Source organism: Lontra canadensis, unplaced genomic scaffold, assembly GCF_010015895.1.
Source record: "Lontra canadensis isolate GAN:19392208 unplaced genomic scaffold, GSC_riverotter_1.0 scaffold145, whole genome shotgun sequence".
In the NCBI taxonomy this organism is placed as follows: domain Eukaryota; kingdom Metazoa; phylum Chordata; class Mammalia; order Carnivora; family Mustelidae; genus Lontra; species Lontra canadensis.
In genome coordinates, this window is record NW_022631139.1 from 899,237 (window position 1) to 920,323 (window position 21,087).

Here is a 21,087-nt window from a genome sequence, read left to right on the forward strand (position 1 = left end):
GGGATCCTGGGATCAAGTCTGACTTCTGGCTCCTTGCTTGACAGGGATCCTGCTTCTCCTTCTGCCTGCTGCTCCCCCTGCTTATGTGCTCTCTCTCTTTCTCTGACAAATAAATAAATAAGTTGAAAAAATGATCCACATCAGGTTAATAGTTTCCCTTGTGATTTTTAAAAAAATGTTATATTGTTATTTGGAGAAAACAGACATTTATCTTTGTGAAATAACCAGGTGGCTATGATTTGGTATTAGTTTCGTGGTCTCTGCTTACTTCTCATATTAACAGTATTGGACTAGATAACACTGATATATTCATGAATCAGAACATCCTTTGCTTTGAAGAAATGGCCTTTGAAGAGCACTGAGCCTCTCTTGGCATAAAGTTGAGGTTTGCAGATGAGTGGAAAGAGGACCTTCCCGTTTTTGCCATCAAAAGCCAGGACAGGGAGGAGGTATGCCCACACTGTGCGTGCTGGGGTCTGTCTGGAAGCTGGGCAGTACTTGGGGTCACTGAGGTGCACAGCAAATTCCTTTGACCACCATTGGTTTGTCCATTATCTGGGGATCTTCTCTGCAATGATTGACAGTTGGCTCCCTGCTGTGAACTAGACCCTGGGAAATTTAGGAAACTGACTTCTGACACCTTTCTTTTTATTCACTTAATTCCTTAATGTCTGCATCTGTTGTAATTACAACAAATTTCAATTATAATGAAGATCCAACTGTGGGGGTAAAATGGGATTATGGTAATTGTTAGAATGGAGAGGCATAGAAATAGGTTTCAAAAGCTTTCAGGGAAGCTATCTGACCAAAATAAGATCAATGCAGTTGGCTGCTAATTAAAGCAAACAGACAAAGGAACACAACCTAGCTGATTTTTAATGTATGAGCTTCATTAAAAGGCTTACATTAGTCAGCTTGCATTTTGAGGACTATTGAAATGTTTTGTTCTTTTTGTCTCTAAGGAAAGCATATAGAAATTGAAACTGACCTTCAACTGTATAAAGAAGGGATGAGAATTCTTAAAAAGGGAAGTAACTCAATGGAGCATAAATACATTCAGGCTCGTTTATAGGTAACCATTTATCTGAACATTTGGGAATTTCAAAGGCCTGCCAATAGATGTCCTATTCATTTCAATCTGTTATGGGGAATGAGGAAGAGGGAAATTTCATACTGAGGAAAAAATATTTCTGTGGGTGTTTATAGAAATACACTGAGTGTTTTTTTAGGCTGATCTAAACAGATGACTTCCTCTAGCTGTGTTCAGGTTGGGGATTTTTTTGTGGGGTGTACATGTGTCTAACAGTGTATGTGTTTAAATAACTGTAATAGAAGGGTAGATACTCAGCAACACAGTTAACCATTGTGCAGATTTTCTTAGACACAAGACCCTTTTAATTTTTACAAGAGACTTAAAATTACATGGATCAATAGAGGGCCATAATGAATGTGATCATTAGGAGTGTATTACCAGGTGGGCTTTCTTCCAAGGAGCAGAGGCCTCACCCACTGAATTTTATTTTCAGAGTTTAACAAGGGAGGTAGAGTTAGTTAGACCTTGATTTGAGTGCCTGCTTTGTGCTGGTGGGTGACCTGGAGCTCTCTGAGCCTCTGTGGCTTTATGCAGAAAACCAGATTCATTCACCTGAACCTCTTCTCTTGTCCAGCTGATCTCCTGCTTTGGCTAAGAATGCATTGGGACAGCCTGACTCACTCTTCTTCTTAGAGACCATTTCTTAAGTGAATGAGCTTCTCTTTGCTGCTGTCTAATGGCAAAATAAAATGCGAATGTAAGCCCATGTATATGTTTATTTCCAGTTTATTATAAAGCCATGACCAACCCAGAAATAAAAAGTGGGATTGTACTTTTATGCCCACATTTAACTACTATTAACAGATTACTGATTTGGACCATTTCTTTCTAGATCTTATTTTCTCTTCAATGAGGGCAATAACAGCAGAAGCTACACATGATACTCTGCAATGTGCTTTCTGTAATTAATAGTATATTGCACATGTAGAACTTTCCAGTATCCTTACATATAGATGTATGGACTCATTTTAATAGCCTCATAACATGCCATAGTATGGAGGTGCATCGTTTCTTCAGCCATTCCCCAAATGGTGAACTATGTTTCCATTTTTTAAGTTGTTGATAGTTATAATAATTTTACATATATATTTTTAAAAAATTGTATCTCTTTATTTGAGAGAGAGGAGAGCACGAGGATGAGTGGGGGAGGGGCAGGGGGAGAGGGAGAGAGAAAGAGAATCTCAAGCAGACTCCATACTCAGCATGAAGCTTGACATGGGGCTCAATCCTACAACCCCAAGATCATGACCTGAGCCAAAATCAAGTATTGGATGCTTAATTGACTGAGCTACCCAGGGGCCCTAGTAATTTTGCATATATCTTTGTGCATCTAAGAAAGTATTTCTGAGGCATTATTCCAAGAAGTGGAATTGATAAGTCAAAGTACATATATAATCAAAATTTTGGAAATGCCACCACCTCAGTGGCAATGCCCTTCACAAGTTCCACAAACAGCAAGGAATGTAACAGGGAAACACTTCAAAGACCATAGAGGAACAATGTGTAAAATAAGAAAAAATACTCAGAAAACATAAAGAAAATCAAAAGGACAACTATCTAATATATTAAAAATAATGTAAATTAAAGGAAGTAATGTTTTCTTTTTTTCCCTTGGACACTTGCAGATTAAGGAAAATAAAATAAAATCAAAGGATGGCTAGTTTTAAAAAGACAGATTCACCTCACTACTGTTTAGGGGAGATGAGGGCATCTGGGAGGAGAATTTGGTTAACAGAGTGAACCTAAAATCCATTGTTTTCAACCAAAAAGTACTCACTAATGTGTTAGAGATATAGAAGAAGAGGAAGTAGAGAAGGAATTCAGTGCTTAGCAAAGGGAATCTGCCCTCAGGGCTCAGGGTCCTGTGCAGAGCCTGTGGACTACACGGTGCTCCCCCATAAAGTGGGTTAGGAAGGTAAAACTTAAAACCTGAATGACCAGCCAACACAGGTGTGATGAAACTGTGGTATGCACAAAGGAGGACTTTTTTATGCAGATAAGATGCTTTGTAAGGTTATTTTTGTTTCAAAGAGTGATACTGAGTTTCTTAAAATTATAAACTCAAAATCTCGTTTTTTTAGTTTTCTTTTTTATTCTTCAAAAAATTCAGTTTATAAAACTGTATTCTATTAAGTCTAGCGAGTATTAGAACTCAGGTCTAAAAGCCCTTTGAATAATGCTTAATTCCTTTTATGGATTTAGTTACTTAAATACCTTCAAATACATTAAACTTCATTTATGATATGATTGATTTACTTTCCAAGTTGTATAATTTATGGCATCACAAGAGAGAATGCCACAAATATTTCTAAAAGTTAAGTATCCAGAAAATGAACATTTAATTTTGGGAAACTGAATTTGTCTTAGATGTTCTAGGAAGATTTTTAAGGTCTAAATCAATTATATTTCACTATTTATTAATTTAAAGATTTTATTTATTTATTGGACAGAGAAAGACACAGCGAGAGAGGGAACACAAGTAGGGGGAGTGGAGGAGGCTTCCTGCTGAACAGGGAGCCCTATGCAGGGCTCATGACCTGAGCTGAAAGCAGATGCTTAATTACTGAGCCACCTAGGTGCCCCTGTTCTTCACTTTTTAAATTGGAGTTTGCAAGACATATTAAATAGGCCAAATTCCCTTAAAAATTACAAATACCAAAGAACCTGGAAAAAATATATAACTAAGGGTTAACATCTGTTAAATTAGGCTGGTGAGCACATCAATTGTTTTTGTTGATTTTGGGGGACCGGGCTTCCATTTGTGTCAAATACGCAGAATTAAAGGAAAGAAAATCCAAAAAAAAAAAAAAATTACAAATACCGAAGAACTGTTATTTTTTTTTTTTCCCCAAAGTTTATTATAATCTTGCTGCAAGAGAAAGACCTATCTCAGACAAATTCAAAGATCCATTCTTGGAGCGCCTGGGTGGCTCAGTGGGTTAAAGCCTCTGCCTTCGGCTCAGGTCATGGTCCCGTGGTCCTGGGATCAAGCCCCGCATCCGGCTCTCTGCTTGGTGGGGAGCCTGCTTCCTCCTCTCTATCTGCCTGCCTCTCTGCCTACTTGTGATCTCTGTCTGTCAAACAAATAAATAAAAATCTTAAAGATCCATTCTTGACAGGAGCTGTCTTGAAGACAATTTTTTGGGGGGAGGGGCTATCAAAGATATCCCTCGTAAGACTGAATTTTTAAAAAATAATAATTATTATTACACTCCTTGACTTGTTACAAGACTGTTTAAGTTAGGTTCCTTTTGAAGTGGACCGTCAAGTGACATTGGTCTTTATCCTATTAAAGTCCATTATAAATATGTTTAAACATTTTATCAAAGTCAAGAATATTAGTTTCTTCACAGGAAGACATAGATTATATCATATAGAAGTTTCTGGCTGAGATCATCTTTGGGACCATTTTTCTCTCTCAATACCTTATTCCTTCTTAACCCCCAAGCATTAATACTGAGGTTTTGATTGTCATAAACTTTTGGTACTAAATTCAGAAATTTGGAGGACTAAAAATTCCGTGTTAAAAGAGGACACTAACTATGCTGAGTGATGGAGATGTGAGCACAAACTTGGTTAATCCCGGTGGAACACTCCAAGAGCTGTGTACATGTGAGTGTTCAGTCAATGGCTCCAGGGCATCCTGGCAGGCTGGCCACGAAGCCCGTAGTCCTGCATTCAAAGGCCAACTCTGGATCCTGAGTTTATTTTCTGTTTTGCTGAATAGACCTTGATGGACTTCTGCATTTTTCTCTATTTGTAGGATTATACAATTACAAAGTTTATTTTAAACATTATGTCATTAATTTTTAGATTGGTCAAATAGCTTTATCTAGCTTGGGATAACTTAATACATTCTATCAAAAGCAGGCACAGACTAGAAACAATCACATTAACTCATATAGGCTTAAGAAATGTAGAGGGAGTCTCCATCATCTGGGGAAGAAAAAAAAAAAAGGAAAGGAAAGAAATCAGAGCAAGAGTAGGGTAGGGACAGGGGCTATCCTAGCAGTAACTTTATTTGAAGAATTTCTTATTTTAAGAATTCAACAATTTGGTTGTGAAAAGAAATTGAAAATAGAATCAAAATCTCTTTTCCCTGCTCTTCATCACTGAATTTATAGAATTTGTAGACTGAATTATATATAATTATGCTAATTATATAATAAATATGCCTTTATTCTCTAGTTCAGGTTTATTTATTGTCAATTGACCCGTTTGTCACTATCTTTCTATGCTCTAACCTCACAGCTCCAAGTTTGCTAATGACTTTCTGGAATCAGTGGTAACTATATGAAGGCCCCTCCATCCCACTCTTCGCAGAAGTGGTGCCTTAATGCACGCTCAGAGTTCACCTTTAAGGAGGTGCATCATCTGGCATTTGGCAGAGAGGATGTATGGTGCTTGGGAACACAGGTTTCAGTGACAGGTAGCATAGCTCACGTTCCTGGCTCTGTCACTTTGTATCTGGGCAAGTTGTTTACCCTCCTCTTGCCTTTCTTCTCTTATTAAACAGGGGAAATAAAACATTAAAACAACATCTCAGACATGATGGTGAGCACATGTCAAAGTTTCATTTTAGGTTGTTCGTAAGGGGAAAGTTTTTGGTGGATGTGTTTTGTAGGAGATTAGCTGTGAAAACAATGTTCCGTTAAACGCCATTAGGATAGTCACAAGGCTGGCTAAAGGTCATTGCGTTTTGCAGTACCTTGTTAAAGGTAACAATAATCAAGGTGAAGGAAAGTGTCCTGATCGTGCTGAAGGCTTTTTTTGTTAAACCAAGTGCACCTAGAGAGAGCACATCCATCCAGGTCCAGCTGCATATGAAGGATCGTTAGAAATTTAGGAGATAGGAATTCCGAGTGCTTATCTCCTAACAATTTGAATTGAGGGCCTTACCCCTAAGATTGTGACAGAGCTGTCACTCTTAATGGGCTTTTCTTACTCTGGTAGCCCCTCCACTGTTCTCTTTCTGGGTCATGCCTTCAGTGCCTAGTTTATGGCAAGTGAAAAAAGAAAGTACCAGTTTAAAGAAACTGATTAAAGACTATGGAAATTATACTCATAAAACTGCCCTTGTTAAATAAGCATATTGGGGTTATACATCTTTTATTTTGAGTGTCAGCTTTACAGACGAGTTTTTCTAATCATAGTATGTATTGAACCAAAATGAACCAAGCTAGAAGCATCCATTCTTTTTTTTTTTTCTCCTCATTTTAGGAATATTAGATTGTCCTTTACCAAAGCACTCTTTTTGTCTTTCAGAAATATATCATTTTTTTAAAGTGACCACAAGCAATGAATTTCTATCCTACACTTTCCTTGGTAAATTGAGTTTATTAACACTTCAATACAAAGTCTATGTGAGGCTTATTAAGGATATGTTCAAAGTGCCCGAATATTTCTTACTGTTTTCCCCAAGACCTCTCCTACGACATGCTCAACTGAATTTGGAAATCTTCATTTTTAAAATATTTTAAAGTACAGAATAGAGGGAGAAATGTGTGTTTTCATTTCTTTTTGTATTTATAGAATTCTGTTTTACAAAGAGTTAAGATTCCATTACTTGAAAATCACAGAATCCCGGTTTGAGTCAGCCTGAAAGGAATGGGGGTTTCTCTAGAAAGATCTCAGGTTATCTCACAGCATGTGATACAGAGTAAAACAGCCAGCCCTCAGGAAGTTCAGGGGTGCAACCAAATCTTGGAAACAACAGGAACCAGCCATACAAGTTCTATCAGGACTCTCCATCTGTCTTTTCTGCTGCATTCTGCACCCCAACATTGTCTCTCTCTCTCTCTCTCTTTCTCCCTTTCTCTTTTACAACATGTAAGTTTTCTTCTTGTGGCTGAAAATGTGGTCCCTTAGAACTTCTGAGTTTTCTATTTTATAGCTTCAGCCATTAAAAAGAGTCCAACCTAAAACTCCTTGGCACCAAAACCAACAAGTTACAGGATTAAATGCCTACCAACCTGGCTTTGTTCAACTTTCCATCTTTTTTCTTTTTTGAAATATTTATTTATTTGAGAGAGAGAGAGAATACATAGCGGGGAGGGACAAAGGAAAGAGAGTTTTCAGCAGACTCCCCACTAAGTGGGAGCCCTACAATGGGGCTAGATCTCACAACCCTGAGATCAGATCTGAGCAGAAACCAAAAGTTGGATGCTCAACCAACTGCACCACCTCGGTCCCCTCAGCTCTCCCTCTTTAAAGCAATTAACTTTATGTTAGGGAAGGAAGAGGAGCTAATAATAGTATAATTTGCCAATCATGGAGTGCCAGTGAGTGGTATGTGTGTGTGGGTCTTTACTTGGTATTGGGGGACGGAGAGTGGAGTGGAGTTGGATAGGGATAAAGACAGGAGTGTGTGGACAGTTCCAGAGGGAAAATCTATCTAGAAAATCCATTGCAGGAGCATCATAATTCAGCAGGGAGGTGCTCGGATATAAGAGAAGAAAGGTATAGGGTGAGTGGGTTTTCATGAGCTAGCCCCATAGGCTTTCCCTCCGGACATACCCTGAGGCAGAGGTCCTTGCTTGGAATATGTAGATGAGGAAACTGATGCTTCAAGGTTCTGTAACTCCCCACAGCACAAGGTTAGTCAGGGAGAGGGACTTTGGTCCATCTCAGTGACAAATCTGTTTCTTACCTTTTTTTTTTTTTTTTTTTTTTACCAACTGGGAATGGGAATCAAGAGGAAGGATAAAATCTGTATTAGGGAAGGCACCCCCTGTTTTCATTTATGTATTGATTTGTTGATTTCTGTGAACGTGTTCCACAGAAAATTTACTGGTTCTTTTTTCCCCCCTTCTGTTCTTTAAGCCATAGTTGGGTACCATGGAGTCACCAATATGCTCTCCCCAAACATAAGCTCTGTCAGCACAATTGTGTTTGCTGTGCTGAGCGGAAAACTTCTAATAATGTTTGAACATATGCAGGAATATTAGTTTCTGAGCTTTGAAACAATCATTGCTGGAGGGTTTCCTACCTATATAGGACATTAAGGATAAATCATCTTACTTTTGCTTGCCTCACATTCTCAGAGGCTACACAATGAACCCTTTTATTATATTAGACTACTTCCATAACCTCATTGTTCACACCCCCTCCCTTTTTAAATCAGTGGGATTTTTTCCCCCTATAAAGATTATTTCAAGAATTACAGTATTTATCACTGCTTTTAATCTTAATTTTATTCATTGTAAGTATTGAGCACTTGCCAGGTTATTTCTTGGTCACAACAGTACCTGCCATGTAGATATTTTAAATCATGTATGTAAGAAGTGAAGAGAATTGCCCAAAGATGCCATGCAGTGAATAGCTGAGCTGGTATTTGAACTCAGATATAAGTGACCCTAAAGCCCATGATCTCTATCCAGAAGATAGGAGCATTGCCTTTACTCCCATTACCTCAAGTGATACTTGACATCTATTCTTCCTATCAGTTTTGCAGTACAATATATTTGGTTTGCTTTGTTGTGACCATGCTTCATATCTCAGATTGTCACTTAATCCAGTCTCTGTCTGTTATAATCCTTTTTGCTAACTGTTTGCTGTAGCTTTATGATAGCCCATTCATTTTATGTACCACAACGTCCCTAAGAAATTTTCCAGTATTGGACATTATATTTTGAGATATATGCTTAAGATAGAGCCATTTAAGTGTGATTGTGGGGTCAAATTCTACAAATGATTTGGAGCATTTTTAATATGTGTGGTAAAAATATTTTTCAGAATAGTCATACTGTTTTCATTGTAAGTAATAAAGGCTTTATTTTAAGGTGGGTGGGGCTGGCATTTTTTGAAATGACAGAATTTCCTTGCATGTTACATGAGCAGGTACCATCTTTTCAAATTTCATGTGTAGTTTAAAATAGATTCCTGGCCATCACCCAAAAGAGAGTCATGAGGACAGTGACCTCAATTATCTGCCCCCTTTTCACTTCCTTTTAAAAATGTAAAACCTTTCCAAAATGTAAAACCACAATCTTTGTACATTTTATTCTATAGTAAATGAAAAATCTTATAGATTCTGACCACTTCAAATTAACTTTAAGTCAATGGCAACTTGCCCCAATGTTGAAATGCTTAACGTAGTTGCCTAAATCAGCTCTGATCCTTTCATTACATAGTAGTGCTAGAAGGATCCACCCTGTGTGATAAAGCTATAGAATCATTTTGCTGTTGCTCAAGTCTGATTTAGGTATAGACATACAGCAGACCAATTTCTACTATCAATTCATGCAGCTGGATATTAAACATTATTGTTTTTTCCCCTTCATTTCAGTTGAGTTGGTTTATTTTGTTTGCTTTTGCTTTATCTCCTGTTAGGTGTTTGCCAAACTACTGTGAACATGGGGGAAGCTGCTCCCAATCCTGGACTACCTTCTACTGTAACTGCAGTAACACAGGCTACACGGGTGCCACCTGCCATAACTGTGAGTAGTTATGATTTACCCACAGAATGAGCAAACATCCAGGAATACCAGTGTTAACTTTAGGATGCATTCAAATGGGGCAGGTACTTTTTGTCATTCATTCAACATGTGTTTCTTGAGAGGCTGTCATATATGCCTATTCCATGGTGGCCATGTGAGACAGATAAATGGATACAAGCCATATCCTTATGGAATTTATGGTTTGACAGGAAAACAGGAAATGGAATAAGTATTGGAGACACAGATGAGATGATGTGCATGGGCCCACAAAGGAGAGCTACTAAGTCAAGTACATTGTTTAGATGGGCTCAGTTGTGCTGCTCTAATAAATAATATAACATCTCAGTGGCCTGAGTAACCAGTGGTTGTGTCCTGCCTGTGTTACGTGCTCATCTTCCATTGGCAGAGGTCCCTTTCCCACTTTGTTCTTATTCTGGGAAGCTCACAGAGGTTCCATCACCTAGAAGGTTGCCATGGCAGAAAGAAGCAATAGGAAGCATGTGCTCACTATTGAAAGATTCTGCTGGGAAGTGGCAAACATCACTTCCATTCACATTCTGTTGGCCAAGTAGCATCACAGGGGCACATTTGAATTCAAGAGGTGGGGAAGTACAGTTTTGCCATGGGATCAAAGAGAATAAAACCAGCATATGGTGCTAAGTGCAGAAGACAGCACGCCCGTGTTAGGGAGGCTTCATATAGAAGACCTGAGCTGATCTTTGGTAAGAATGCTACAGAAAAAGAAAAGCAAAAGCAAACTGAATTTCTAAGTGATTTCACGTGGCTGGAGAGTCCTGACAATGAGGAGAAGTAAGAAGAGACGAAGCAGAGAGCAAGGCAGACTAGAGCATACAAAGAGCCAGGGGTGACGAGTAAAAACTAAATGAATAGCATGAGCCCCGATTACTGTAATTTTATAGTCTCGTTGGAGTCACCAAACAAAAACACATGCCAAAATAGAGGTTTGTCATTTAGAGAATTGTGTGTCAAACTGTGTGAAGTGAACCGTGAGTGTAATTTAGAAAGACATAATCTGAAGGTGCTGGCTATCATTGTAGAAGATTTCATCAGAAATGTGAGCTGTGAAATTGACTTAGGAGGTAGGAGAAGGACCTGCTAGGGAAAAATGTAAGAACAAAGCCAAGGAGCTGCTGAAGACTATAGTGAGGTCCACTCGGAGCAAACTTGCCAGGGCTTCTTAAGTTCCTGGAATGGCACTTAAGGGTTCAGAAAATGGATGGAAGATGTCAGCAGGGCTGAGATCAGACTCTGATCTAGGATGGGCAGTGTCATCACTCTCATCCCTGAAGACCTCTTAGCCATTCTATGGCCTTTCTTTGATTTGCAAGACTAATTGACGAATGATGCCCACAGAGCTATCTAATCCAATCAGAGAAGACATAGCCCAAAGGTCATCACGGGATGATGCTACTGCTGTTGGATGCCTATGGAAATGAAAAGCACCACTTAGCTTTAAAATGAAGTCTATTACTTAAAGTCTATAAGTGTGGAGCCTATTCCAGAAATATTGTCCTTAAATAGCCCAGAACAATCTATGCATGCACAGACACATTGCATGATGCATACAGTACTGTCCAGATTGCCAACTCAGTGCTCTTGTAAGAAGCACAATGACAACAAGAATAGCCATCAATGTAATAGTGAGGACTTCGAAGGAGATTTAAATCAAAGCTACTCAATTTTTGGCCAAATCACATGACAACAAGTCTAAGATTTTTCAAGCTGATTCTGTTCACTTTCTCCTGAAGTAATTTAACACTAATCTGAGGGGTTCATCTCTATGGATACTCTTCTCCTTTCATTTTCTCCATCCATTAAGGCTAAAAATAAAATATTTCTAGCTTTTTAAAAAAAGTGTGAAGTTGAAAATCAATGGAAGTGAGGTGCTGATTTTTAAAGGAACACTGTCAAAGGTGATGAGCAGGAGACTCAACACGCAAAGTCTTAAAAAACAATACCATTCTGTTTTATAACACCTTCTGATTCCCCTTGCTGTGAAATTGCTCAGTGTATATGCCATAGGTCACAACATTGTTAAACTCTTTCTTCCCTTCTGGGCACCCAGCCAGGAGAAATCAGAGTTACCTGGGTGGCTTTGAGGTTTGGCAAACACACCTGGTATAACTGTGTAATTCAGGAATTTGTCACCCTCTAACTCATTTCTCTCCTTTCCCCAGTTTGGAGAGGACCATTGTTTCTAATCAGATTTATAAACTAATTGATTCAAGGCACGTTTTCCTGACTGCAAAAAGCACATGTCCCTGACATGGGACATAAGAGATGAGAGCTGCCAAAGTGCAGAAGACGAAAGAAAGGATACCCTTGGGTAAAACAAAAGCAAGTTCACAGCTCCACTTGTAGAAATGGCAGTGTTCTTGGTGTGTTGGTGCATACTTTCTGAAGCAGTCATCCACAGTCAGAACACTAAATAAAAGGAGCACCTAGGTGGCTCAGTGGCTAAGCCTCTGCCTTTGGCTCAGGTCATGATCTCAGGGTCCTGGGATTGAGCCCCACATGGGGCTCTCTGCTCAGTGGGGAGCCTGCTTCCACCTGTCTCTCTGCCTGCTTCTCAGCCTACTTGTGATCTCTCTCTCTCTGTTAAATAAATAAATAAAATCTTAAAAAAAAGAACACTAAAGTCTTCAGATTTATAAGACATTTTTCATACTATTTAAGACTGATGATTTCTTGAGTATTCTTAGTCTTTTGTCTCTTTAAGCCCTTCAAGGTGTGTTTTATTTTTTCGTTATAGGTGCTTACAAGTGAATGTGAGCCAACAGTGTTGAGGACAGATAGGATTACCCTCTTTCTGTCCAGCCTTTGTGGATAAGAGATGAGTCTGGGTGAGGGGTAGAGTATGATGGACTCTAAGAAATAGCAAAATGGGAATTCCCAAAGTCTCTAGGCAGAGCAGGTTGCTGTTAAAAGTAGATATATCATCATTCTCTTTCAATTTTCTTTTCTCCTTACCTGATGACACATAAAGAACTTGGATGTACAAGTTAGATTACTTTTCAAACACACTTTACTCAAAACCACATGTTAAAGAAGGAGGTGGTGAGTGTATGGACAATTCCTACCCAATTTGGCAGCCTCCTCATATGAGGAGGAAATGTGAGACTCTCACTTATCCCACAAACTGTCACTGAACACCATTATGTCATTTCTTTATGTTGTTTTGGTTAGGAATTTTATTCTCTATGTTGCATCCTATTCTCCAGAGGAATAACTGAAGGTATACCAATATTTGTAGTCCACCTAAGTCCTGTCAACCCAACCAGCAATTAGAGCTTTCAGACGACCAGAAATGGTTACTATGGTTCTTGGTTTTACATAGTGTGCAAGTTTAGAAGGTTGTGTAGTAAATGTCAAAATTCTAAGTATTTAGGGCATATCCTACTCTAGGTAATCTATGAATCTAAGTTAATATTAAAAGGAAGAGACTCTGATTATAGAGCTTAATGCATAATAAGTCTGCAACATGATGATAAAATGAGATGGATATTACTATCTCCATTTTATAGAAGAACACACTGAGGCCCAGAAAAGTTATACAGCTTCCTTAAAGGTCACAGAGCTAGTGAAGATGGGACTTGAATGGGTGGAATCTGGCTTTGATGCCAGAGAGTTAAGCCCTGTATCTTTTTAATTTTTTTAATACTTATTTGTTTATTAGAGAGAAAGAGAGACCACAAGTACAAGTTGGGAAAGTGGCAGAGGGAGAGAATCTTCAAGCAGACTCTGTGTTCAGCTTGGAGCCCAAAATGGGACTTGATCTCATGCCCATGATATCGTGACCTGAGTTGAAAGAGTTGGAAGCCCAACCAACTGGGCCAACCAGGTGCCCCATGCTCTGAATCTTTTTTCCTTCCTCCAACAAGTAAGAGGACAGTTGCAAACCTCTTGATAGAATTTCGTGATGGGATATCCATGACTTCCTTCATATCGCTTGATACTGTAATTGCTGATGCAGTTCTACAAGACTGAGAGACAGGAAGTTTTTGTATTCTAGAATAATTATGCAATCATCGTGAGAAAGTAAGATGAATTACCACTTGGTAGACAGCCAAAATTAAAATGAATATTAGAAATAGGGAAGCCTATTGAAAACAGGCAAGAACCAAAACATGATAGTAGGAATATCTATGCTATATTTTGGAACACTGCATATGTTTCCTGGCTCAAGAAAAGACATGTAAATAGCTCTCTTCATTAATTCCCACAGCCCAAATGATATTCCTATGAAGCACTTTCCCTTAGGGGAAATCTGAGCTCACTTCCCATTATAACAAAGCTTTTTATTTGGTATTGCAATGTCTATAAATACCACTTTAATGAATACATAATAAATAATCTATTTAATGATTTTATTCAAATATTTTGATCTTTTTTTCCCTTTTTTTGGGGGGGGGGAGAGGAGACCTGTGTTGTTTCCGAATATTTATTATTATAACCAGCACTGTAGCAGCACTCATGTGCTTAAATAATTTAAAAATCCCTCATGTTCTATTTTTTTCTTAGAATGCCTTAATAATGACATTACTGACTCAAAGATTAGTGTTAAGGATCTTGATGCATATTTTCAGCTTGCTGTCCTAAAGTTCTGATACTGTTTGTACTCTGATCACTATTTTCTGATATCTTGTTTTAACTCCTCTTCCAGAATTTACTATAACTTATGAAAGAGTTACACATACATTTTTACCAAAACGTTTTACATATTGAAATGGAAATTATTACTGATTCTCTTGATGAGTTCCAGATTAAAAAAAAAAAAGGGTTTTTGTTTGTTTTGTTTTGTTTTTAAGTGACTTATACATAAGATTGTCTCTGCAGAATTTTATTTCATCACTCAACAAGTACCTTTTGAAAGCATATCTGGTGTCATAACTATGTTATTTGGTGATTCCCATTGAGTGGACTCAATAAGTGATAGAGTACTTACTTATCATCTTCTCTATGTGTTCTATTGAGTGGAATTGTCCTCAATCTTCTCACTATGTCTGATGACATTCACATGGGCCCTTTTCAGGATCTCTTCACCATTTCCCAGCCTGTGTTAATCCCTTTTCGCAGTCCAGACTCTGGCATCCTAACAATGCCTTTTAGCTCACTTTGCAGTTGGGCAAGAGGATATCAGCTTTCTTCCTCTCCCAAGCTTGGCATAGTGCTTCTCCCATTGGGCAGTCAGTAGTTGGGTATTGATTAGGAGCATGTCAAATTGTCTTGCTATCAGACTCTACACTAATCATCCCAGAGGGATAACACTTTTGCTGTTTCAGCAGTAGGTAAATTGTCCTCTAACTGTAGTTGGAGTGGCAGGTTGGAGAGGGTAGGGGATTCTGGTATTAAAAGGTTTACTTAAAAGCATCACTTACAGCTCTTAACTCAGTATATCTCATATACTAATATTATCTTGTGGGCTTCTTATCAAGATCTAAAAAAAATTCATCTTCATGCTTAACCCCTGGTGCCTTCTACAGATATTCCCAGCTACAACTAGACACCTAAAGGAGAAGAAAAAAAATAAATAAATAAGAGTAATGAATTGTTGAATCCACACCCTGCTTCATTTTATGACACTAACCACAGTCTTAAGTGTCATCATTATTTTTATTTATGTTAACTCCCCTACTGAGACTATAAACTCCTTTAGAGAAGGAACTGTGTCTTGTTTATATTTGTACTAAACATATCCAAGGAATTGTTGACATAAAGAACATACCATGTAATTGATGAGGTAGACAATTAAGTGGGAAAGGGTCATTCAGTGTGCCATTAGCTAGAGACTCCATAAGGACAGGGTAGTATCCAGATCTTTTCTGTGTCTCCAGCACCTTGTTTAATACCTGACGTATAGTAGAAAGCTGCTGTTTGTTGTGTGCACTGATGGATAAATGAGAGATGTGCACATACTAGTGGTGAGTTCCTGTGGCAAAGGCATTGTCACTTTCCAGGGAGGTGGGAAGGTTTTCTCAGCAATTTACCTTGGAGCAGAACCTTAGAGGATGAGAAAGAACAAGAGCCAGGAGGAGGAAGAGTGGGGAGGACTGCCCAAATGCAACAAAGAGAGGATTGTCCAATGCCTAGCATGGCAGAGTCTAAGGTGCAATGGGGAAAGATGGAAAGGCAGGAAATACAGCTAGTGAGAGGATGGGTGATCATTTCAGAAGGAGCTTGCCTCTCTGTTGTGCATTTAGGAGCCAGGCACAGTTTGGTGGTTTTGCTTTATTTCTGGGGAATGACTTGCTAATACTTACTTTGTTGTTGCTTGTGTTTTGCTTATCGGGTTTTGTTTTGTTTTGTTTTTAAGGGAATTATAACTGTTTTGTTATAATTATAACAAAAACGATGGTTTTGTAAAGTACACACTGAAGTTAGGAGATGAGACGTTGGTGCAAGGAAAGATACTGGATGCTCTTTGCAGTTGTGCGGACAACAAATGATGAGAGTCAGAGCAAGCTAGAAAAGAAGGGACCTGACTTGAAAGGCATATCTAAAATTGGATCAAACAGACTTGAAGACTAACGAATAGAGCAAAGAGAAGGATGACTTTTAGTTTTTTAGTTTGGAAGACTTCATGAATGAAGAATGTAGTGACTAAGTTCCCAGGTCTGCCTGACCCTGAAAGCTTCCTGTCAAATCCAGACCCTACAACTTATAAGCTGTATGACCTAGGGCATTAGTTCTATGTGTTTTAACTTCGTTATTTGTGATATGGGGCTAATAATGGCAGTCATGTAATGGAAATATCATGAGGATTAAACAAAATAATCCTCCTAAGGTAGTTAACCCAGTGCCTGGCAAATGCAAAAGTACCCCTTCCACGTGAGCTGCTATTCAAACAGATAGAGGATTAGATTCACTGGATGCTGTTATCGGTTCTGCTTGGTAAACAGTGTCAGCCTGGAGAGGTGCTCACTATACTGAAGTAGGTGACAATCCCCAGGTGAAGTCTGGGAGGAAGATCAGAATTGTGAGGTGTGGAGTGGCTAAAGTCACTCAGGTGTGGCAATGCCAAGGGTGAAACCTACGAAGTAAACCATTTTAAGGAATTCAAGAAGGAATGGTGAGGAAAGAGAAGGACAGCCTAAGGAAAGTGGTAACTTGAAGGGCAAAAGAGAAGTGTCCCAGGAATAGATTAAACACAAAAGCGTCTGAGCCATCACCCCCAGATTATTTCATCATAGTGTTTGGTGATTGTTGAATGACTAGGTGGGTGTTTATAAAAGTAATGGCAGAAAAGCACAGTAAGAGAACGAAGGAAACCATTATTCTAGAGGCAATCTGTGGCTGTGGACTGTGGAAGTATTAGAATGCACAGAAACTTGCTGTTTGAAGAGAATTTGTGAATTGATGACTATCAGAGGTGTTAGGATCCAGGGGATTCCGAACCCCTATCTGCCATTGAGTTGATTTTATTCTCCTTCAGGAGAAAAGACAATTATCTTTGCACTCATTAATAAACAAGTAACAGAAGGCAGTATGTAAGGATGTGGGTGATTTCTTCTCTGTGAAAAAAGAGATCGGAACAGGCTGAGTTGGTGGGAGGGAAAGGGTTCTCAAAGGATTGATCGGTCCTGTACACATGGTCCAAATGTGGATAGGCAGAGAAGTCTTAGGACAGTGTTTCCAGAGTGAGAACCAAAGTAAGGATATAATATAAGGATAAGCACTGAGATATTTGGGCTTCTTTAGAGGCATTAGCCTAGGGCAAGGGAATGAACATTTGTTTAGCTTATTTTAAGGGCCATGAATTATATTCAGTGGCTCACCATGTCATCTCACTTTCTGAGGCCCCTTAAGTTCTTAGCTTTGACCTTTTTAGACTATGGCAATTCATCAAACAACTGGGTCTTTGTAGATCTCTTGACCAAATCTCCTTTTGGCCCAAGTGACTTCATCAATTCCTGCTGGAAGCCTACCAGGACCTTTCCTAGTTGTTGTTCCACTTTGCTCCCTTGATAGCCATTGATGTAGAATCTATTCCATCAGATTAATATGGAAGGTTTGGTTCTTGTTTTCCTTACCAAACTGCCAATGTTCTGTGCATCCCTCTTTGTATAATTTATGGCAAATACGTGTACTGCAGAGGATCAATGGATGTAAACATCTCTTTTATGGCCAAATGCTTAAAGCCACAGAGCTAGAGGAAGTGGGATTTGAACCCAGCTCTAGATGGCTTGAAAGCACTTCCTCTTCACATTAAAACATCTCTAAGTGGAAGAAAGAGCACTCGTAAATATTTTATAGAACATGGCAGGATTTAAAAACAAAACCGATACAGAGACTTATCAGAAAGGAGGAGGAATCAAGGTTGCATATTCACTTCGGATCGATTTTCTTCCTTTTGAACACAACTCAATGATTTAAGCGGTTCCCACAGTCATTTCCTACATGTTAATTTGTTCTGTTTGTTCTTTCCTTCCTCTTTTCTCCATCTCTCCCTTCGTCTCCCTTTCCTCTCATTAATTGAGGCTAAGTAAAGCCAACTTCAAATACTTACGTTGGATTGACAATGTGCAAGAAATGTAATCACAAGTTTTGGCCTTATTCCAAATCCTTAGAAGCAACAAAAGATCCCCAAATATGAAAGAATATAATTAACTGGAGATAATTTAATTGTTGATGTTGCTTTCCTTTGGAGAACCATTGATATTTACTTTGAACACTGAGCAGGAACAATGAGCATTTATTTTTAATTTTTTTTTCAATCAACAGAAGACTAATTGCCATAGAAATATAAAACTCTAGTATGTCCCATGAGTTAGAAGTAATCTGGACTGGATACATACCTAATAAACTCAATATATGAAGACATATTTTCTATCTGGGTCTCAGCTTCAGATCCAGACAAAGCTAGGTTATATTTATGACTCTCTGGTCTTGGGAAAATTACTTAACTTTTTCAGCCTTGGTTGCTTGATCTCAAAATAATAATAACTCATTCAAACAGCTATTGTGTGCACTATAGCAAAGGAATGAGAAACATCTAGCACTATATTTGCAATTTGGCATTTTTAAGTTAAATGGTATCTATTATAATTTAAAATTATGTTTATGAAAATGTATGTGTGTTTTTCACATAAGAGACATTTAGTAATTGATCTGCCTATGCTAACAAGTCATATGACTGTAAAAAGACTTTTTACATTATAGAATGTTAAACAGCTATTAGGTTCTGACATAGGTGTTACCATTAGCAAAACTGTAAAACACTCTGGCACTGAAAAAAGACCAAGCTGGGGCTCAAGAGGCCAGACATTAGATCTGTCTCTGCCATGAATGACCTTAGGCAAGTCAAATACTTCATATAACCCATATTCCTCAGGGGACAGTGTGGATTATACCTGGATTATACATGGTCACTAAGAAAGATTATTTTGATGTGCTCTGAAAGCATGACTCAGGATGAGTATGCTGACTCTCTTTAGTGTGTTGTTATTATACTGTGCAGGTGCTGTGTTCTACCTTAGGATATTATTTGCATAGGTCATATAGCCCATTTCTTTACTATGGTTTAGAAAACACTAAGAACTCTTTTACAGTGTTGCCTCTGATTTTTAATTATTTATTTGACAGAGACAGAAAGAGAATAAGCAAGGGGAGTGGCAGGCAGAGGGAGAGGGAGAAGCAGACTCCCCACTGACTGGAGAGCCTGACAAGGGGCTCAATCCCAGGATCCTGAGATTATGACCTGAGCCAAAGGTAGATACTTACCCAACTGAGTCACCCAAGTACCCCTACCAATTTTACTTTAAATGGTAGAGTGAGATTGGACTAAGGTGTCATGAAACAAAGGAATTTTTAATATGCTCAGCTTGAACCTTGCAAAAATATTTTGACTCTGTAATTAGACAAAAAATTTAGAAAAAAAAAATTTTATACATTAAAATTCCATGACACAATACAACAGTGATCTATGGCAAGTTATTTCACCAATTTGAGCCTTACTTGCATCATATACCAAGGGACTATGATAGAATTTATCCCTTATTGCTCCTAGGATAAATCATTAATCAATGTGCATGAAGTCCCTTTGACAAATGTGATTCTAGCCCTTCCTTATAGGTTCCTTCTTCTTATATATGTACATCATTTTGTTTCTACTTTAACTTTGGTAAAGGACAAGGCAAAAATTCAGAGGAAGGACCCTGGGTTCAGAGGAGTGTAGAATACAGAGCCCAACCACATTCAATTACAAGACCCAAGCAGGACTAAAACCTGGATATTCTTGTCGTCTCTAATTTTATCACTGTGTGTATTCTACATAAGTTTCCTTGGCATATCATGCTCTAGCCAAGGTAAGCTGTTGGTGGTGAAATTCTAAGGTTATTTCAAAATTTAGTATGTGTTACTTGTTTTCTAAAAGGAACACTGAGTATATTACTTCTCAGCTTCAAATTCTTCAGTGGATCTCCATTATCTTAATGATAAAATCCTTGCTTCTTAGCTCAGTAAGTATGGCTCTTCATCACCTGGAGCCCTCCTAAATCACAGTCATGGCCCCGTATGTATTTGTGTTATAGTAGATCTGATTGACTTTCAGTCCTAAACACCTCAAATTCTTTTTATCTCCATTCTTCTGACACTGAATGTTTGTTTCCTTGTTTGTTTTTAAGTAATCTCTACACCCAACATGGAGCTTGAAACTACAACCCTGAGATCAAGAGTCACATGCCCTATTGCTGAGTCCGCCAGGTGCACTGACCCTGAATGATTTTCCTGACTTCTTCTTCCAGATAATTCTCTACTCTGCCTCAATACTCTCCTTGGGTATCACCTTTTGATCTTTAGCATTAGTTTAAGCTCCTTGAGGACAGGCACTTGGACATTTCATGCCTGTGTCCTCAATTCCTACCACCAGCTCTCTAATATGTCACCCACAAAATAAATTTTGAGAAAATGGAGTTTTAATTTTCAAATTGTTGGCTTCAATTCACTTCACACTTCCTTGAAGTGTATTTACGTGTCTTTTCCACTGAGAGGAGAAAGATAAGAAACCATATGATAGCCCATAATATCTGTTAGGCTTTCTCTTTAGTTACCATGAAGGGAAACATCCTGTTTTTAACTTGAACAAAGGCCTGAGGTTCCGGCCTTGAATTCAGAGCACATTTCTTAAAGACTCCCACTTCTAGTCCCCCATTAGCTCTCAGACGAGTTTATGAATCACCTTTCAGGTGGTATAGTTGTAGTCACAATTTTAAGATACTAGCAGAAAAAAGACATTTGGATAAGTAAATATATGTAGAAAACATAAAAAGGAAATAAAGCTGTCCATCGTCAGAGCAGGACATGTAACTGAGTTTATTAGTCTGTCAAGGGAGGAGTTGTCAATGTCGGCTTTTGGCAGCACAGATTTCCTGCTTGCAGCTAATGTGATGATGATGAAGACCTTGGCAACCGTTCCCTTGTTCCTGTCTCCCTGATCCTGCTGTCATGATGGCTGAAAGAGGAAATGAGTGAATGCGTCTGCTAACATTTGATTTCACTGCTGCATGTTGTCTTAATGGGCATTCAGTGGAACAACTT

At 38.5% G+C, this 21,087-nt stretch overlaps 1 protein-coding gene across 3 annotated transcripts in view; it reads left to right on the forward strand.

Moving 5' to 3' along the window:
- Positions 1 to 21,087, forward strand: part of CNTNAP5 (contactin associated protein family member 5) — an 809,884-nt gene that overhangs the window by 467,397 nt on the left and 321,400 nt on the right. For all 3 annotated transcript variants that reach the window (XM_032843937.1, XM_032843939.1, XM_032843938.1), the window contains exon 11: positions 9,425 to 9,531. In XM_032843937.1, coding sequence (XP_032699828.1) covers positions 9,425 to 9,531 — 107 coding nt within the window. The remainder of the gene's footprint in view (positions 1 to 9,424; positions 9,532 to 21,087) is intronic.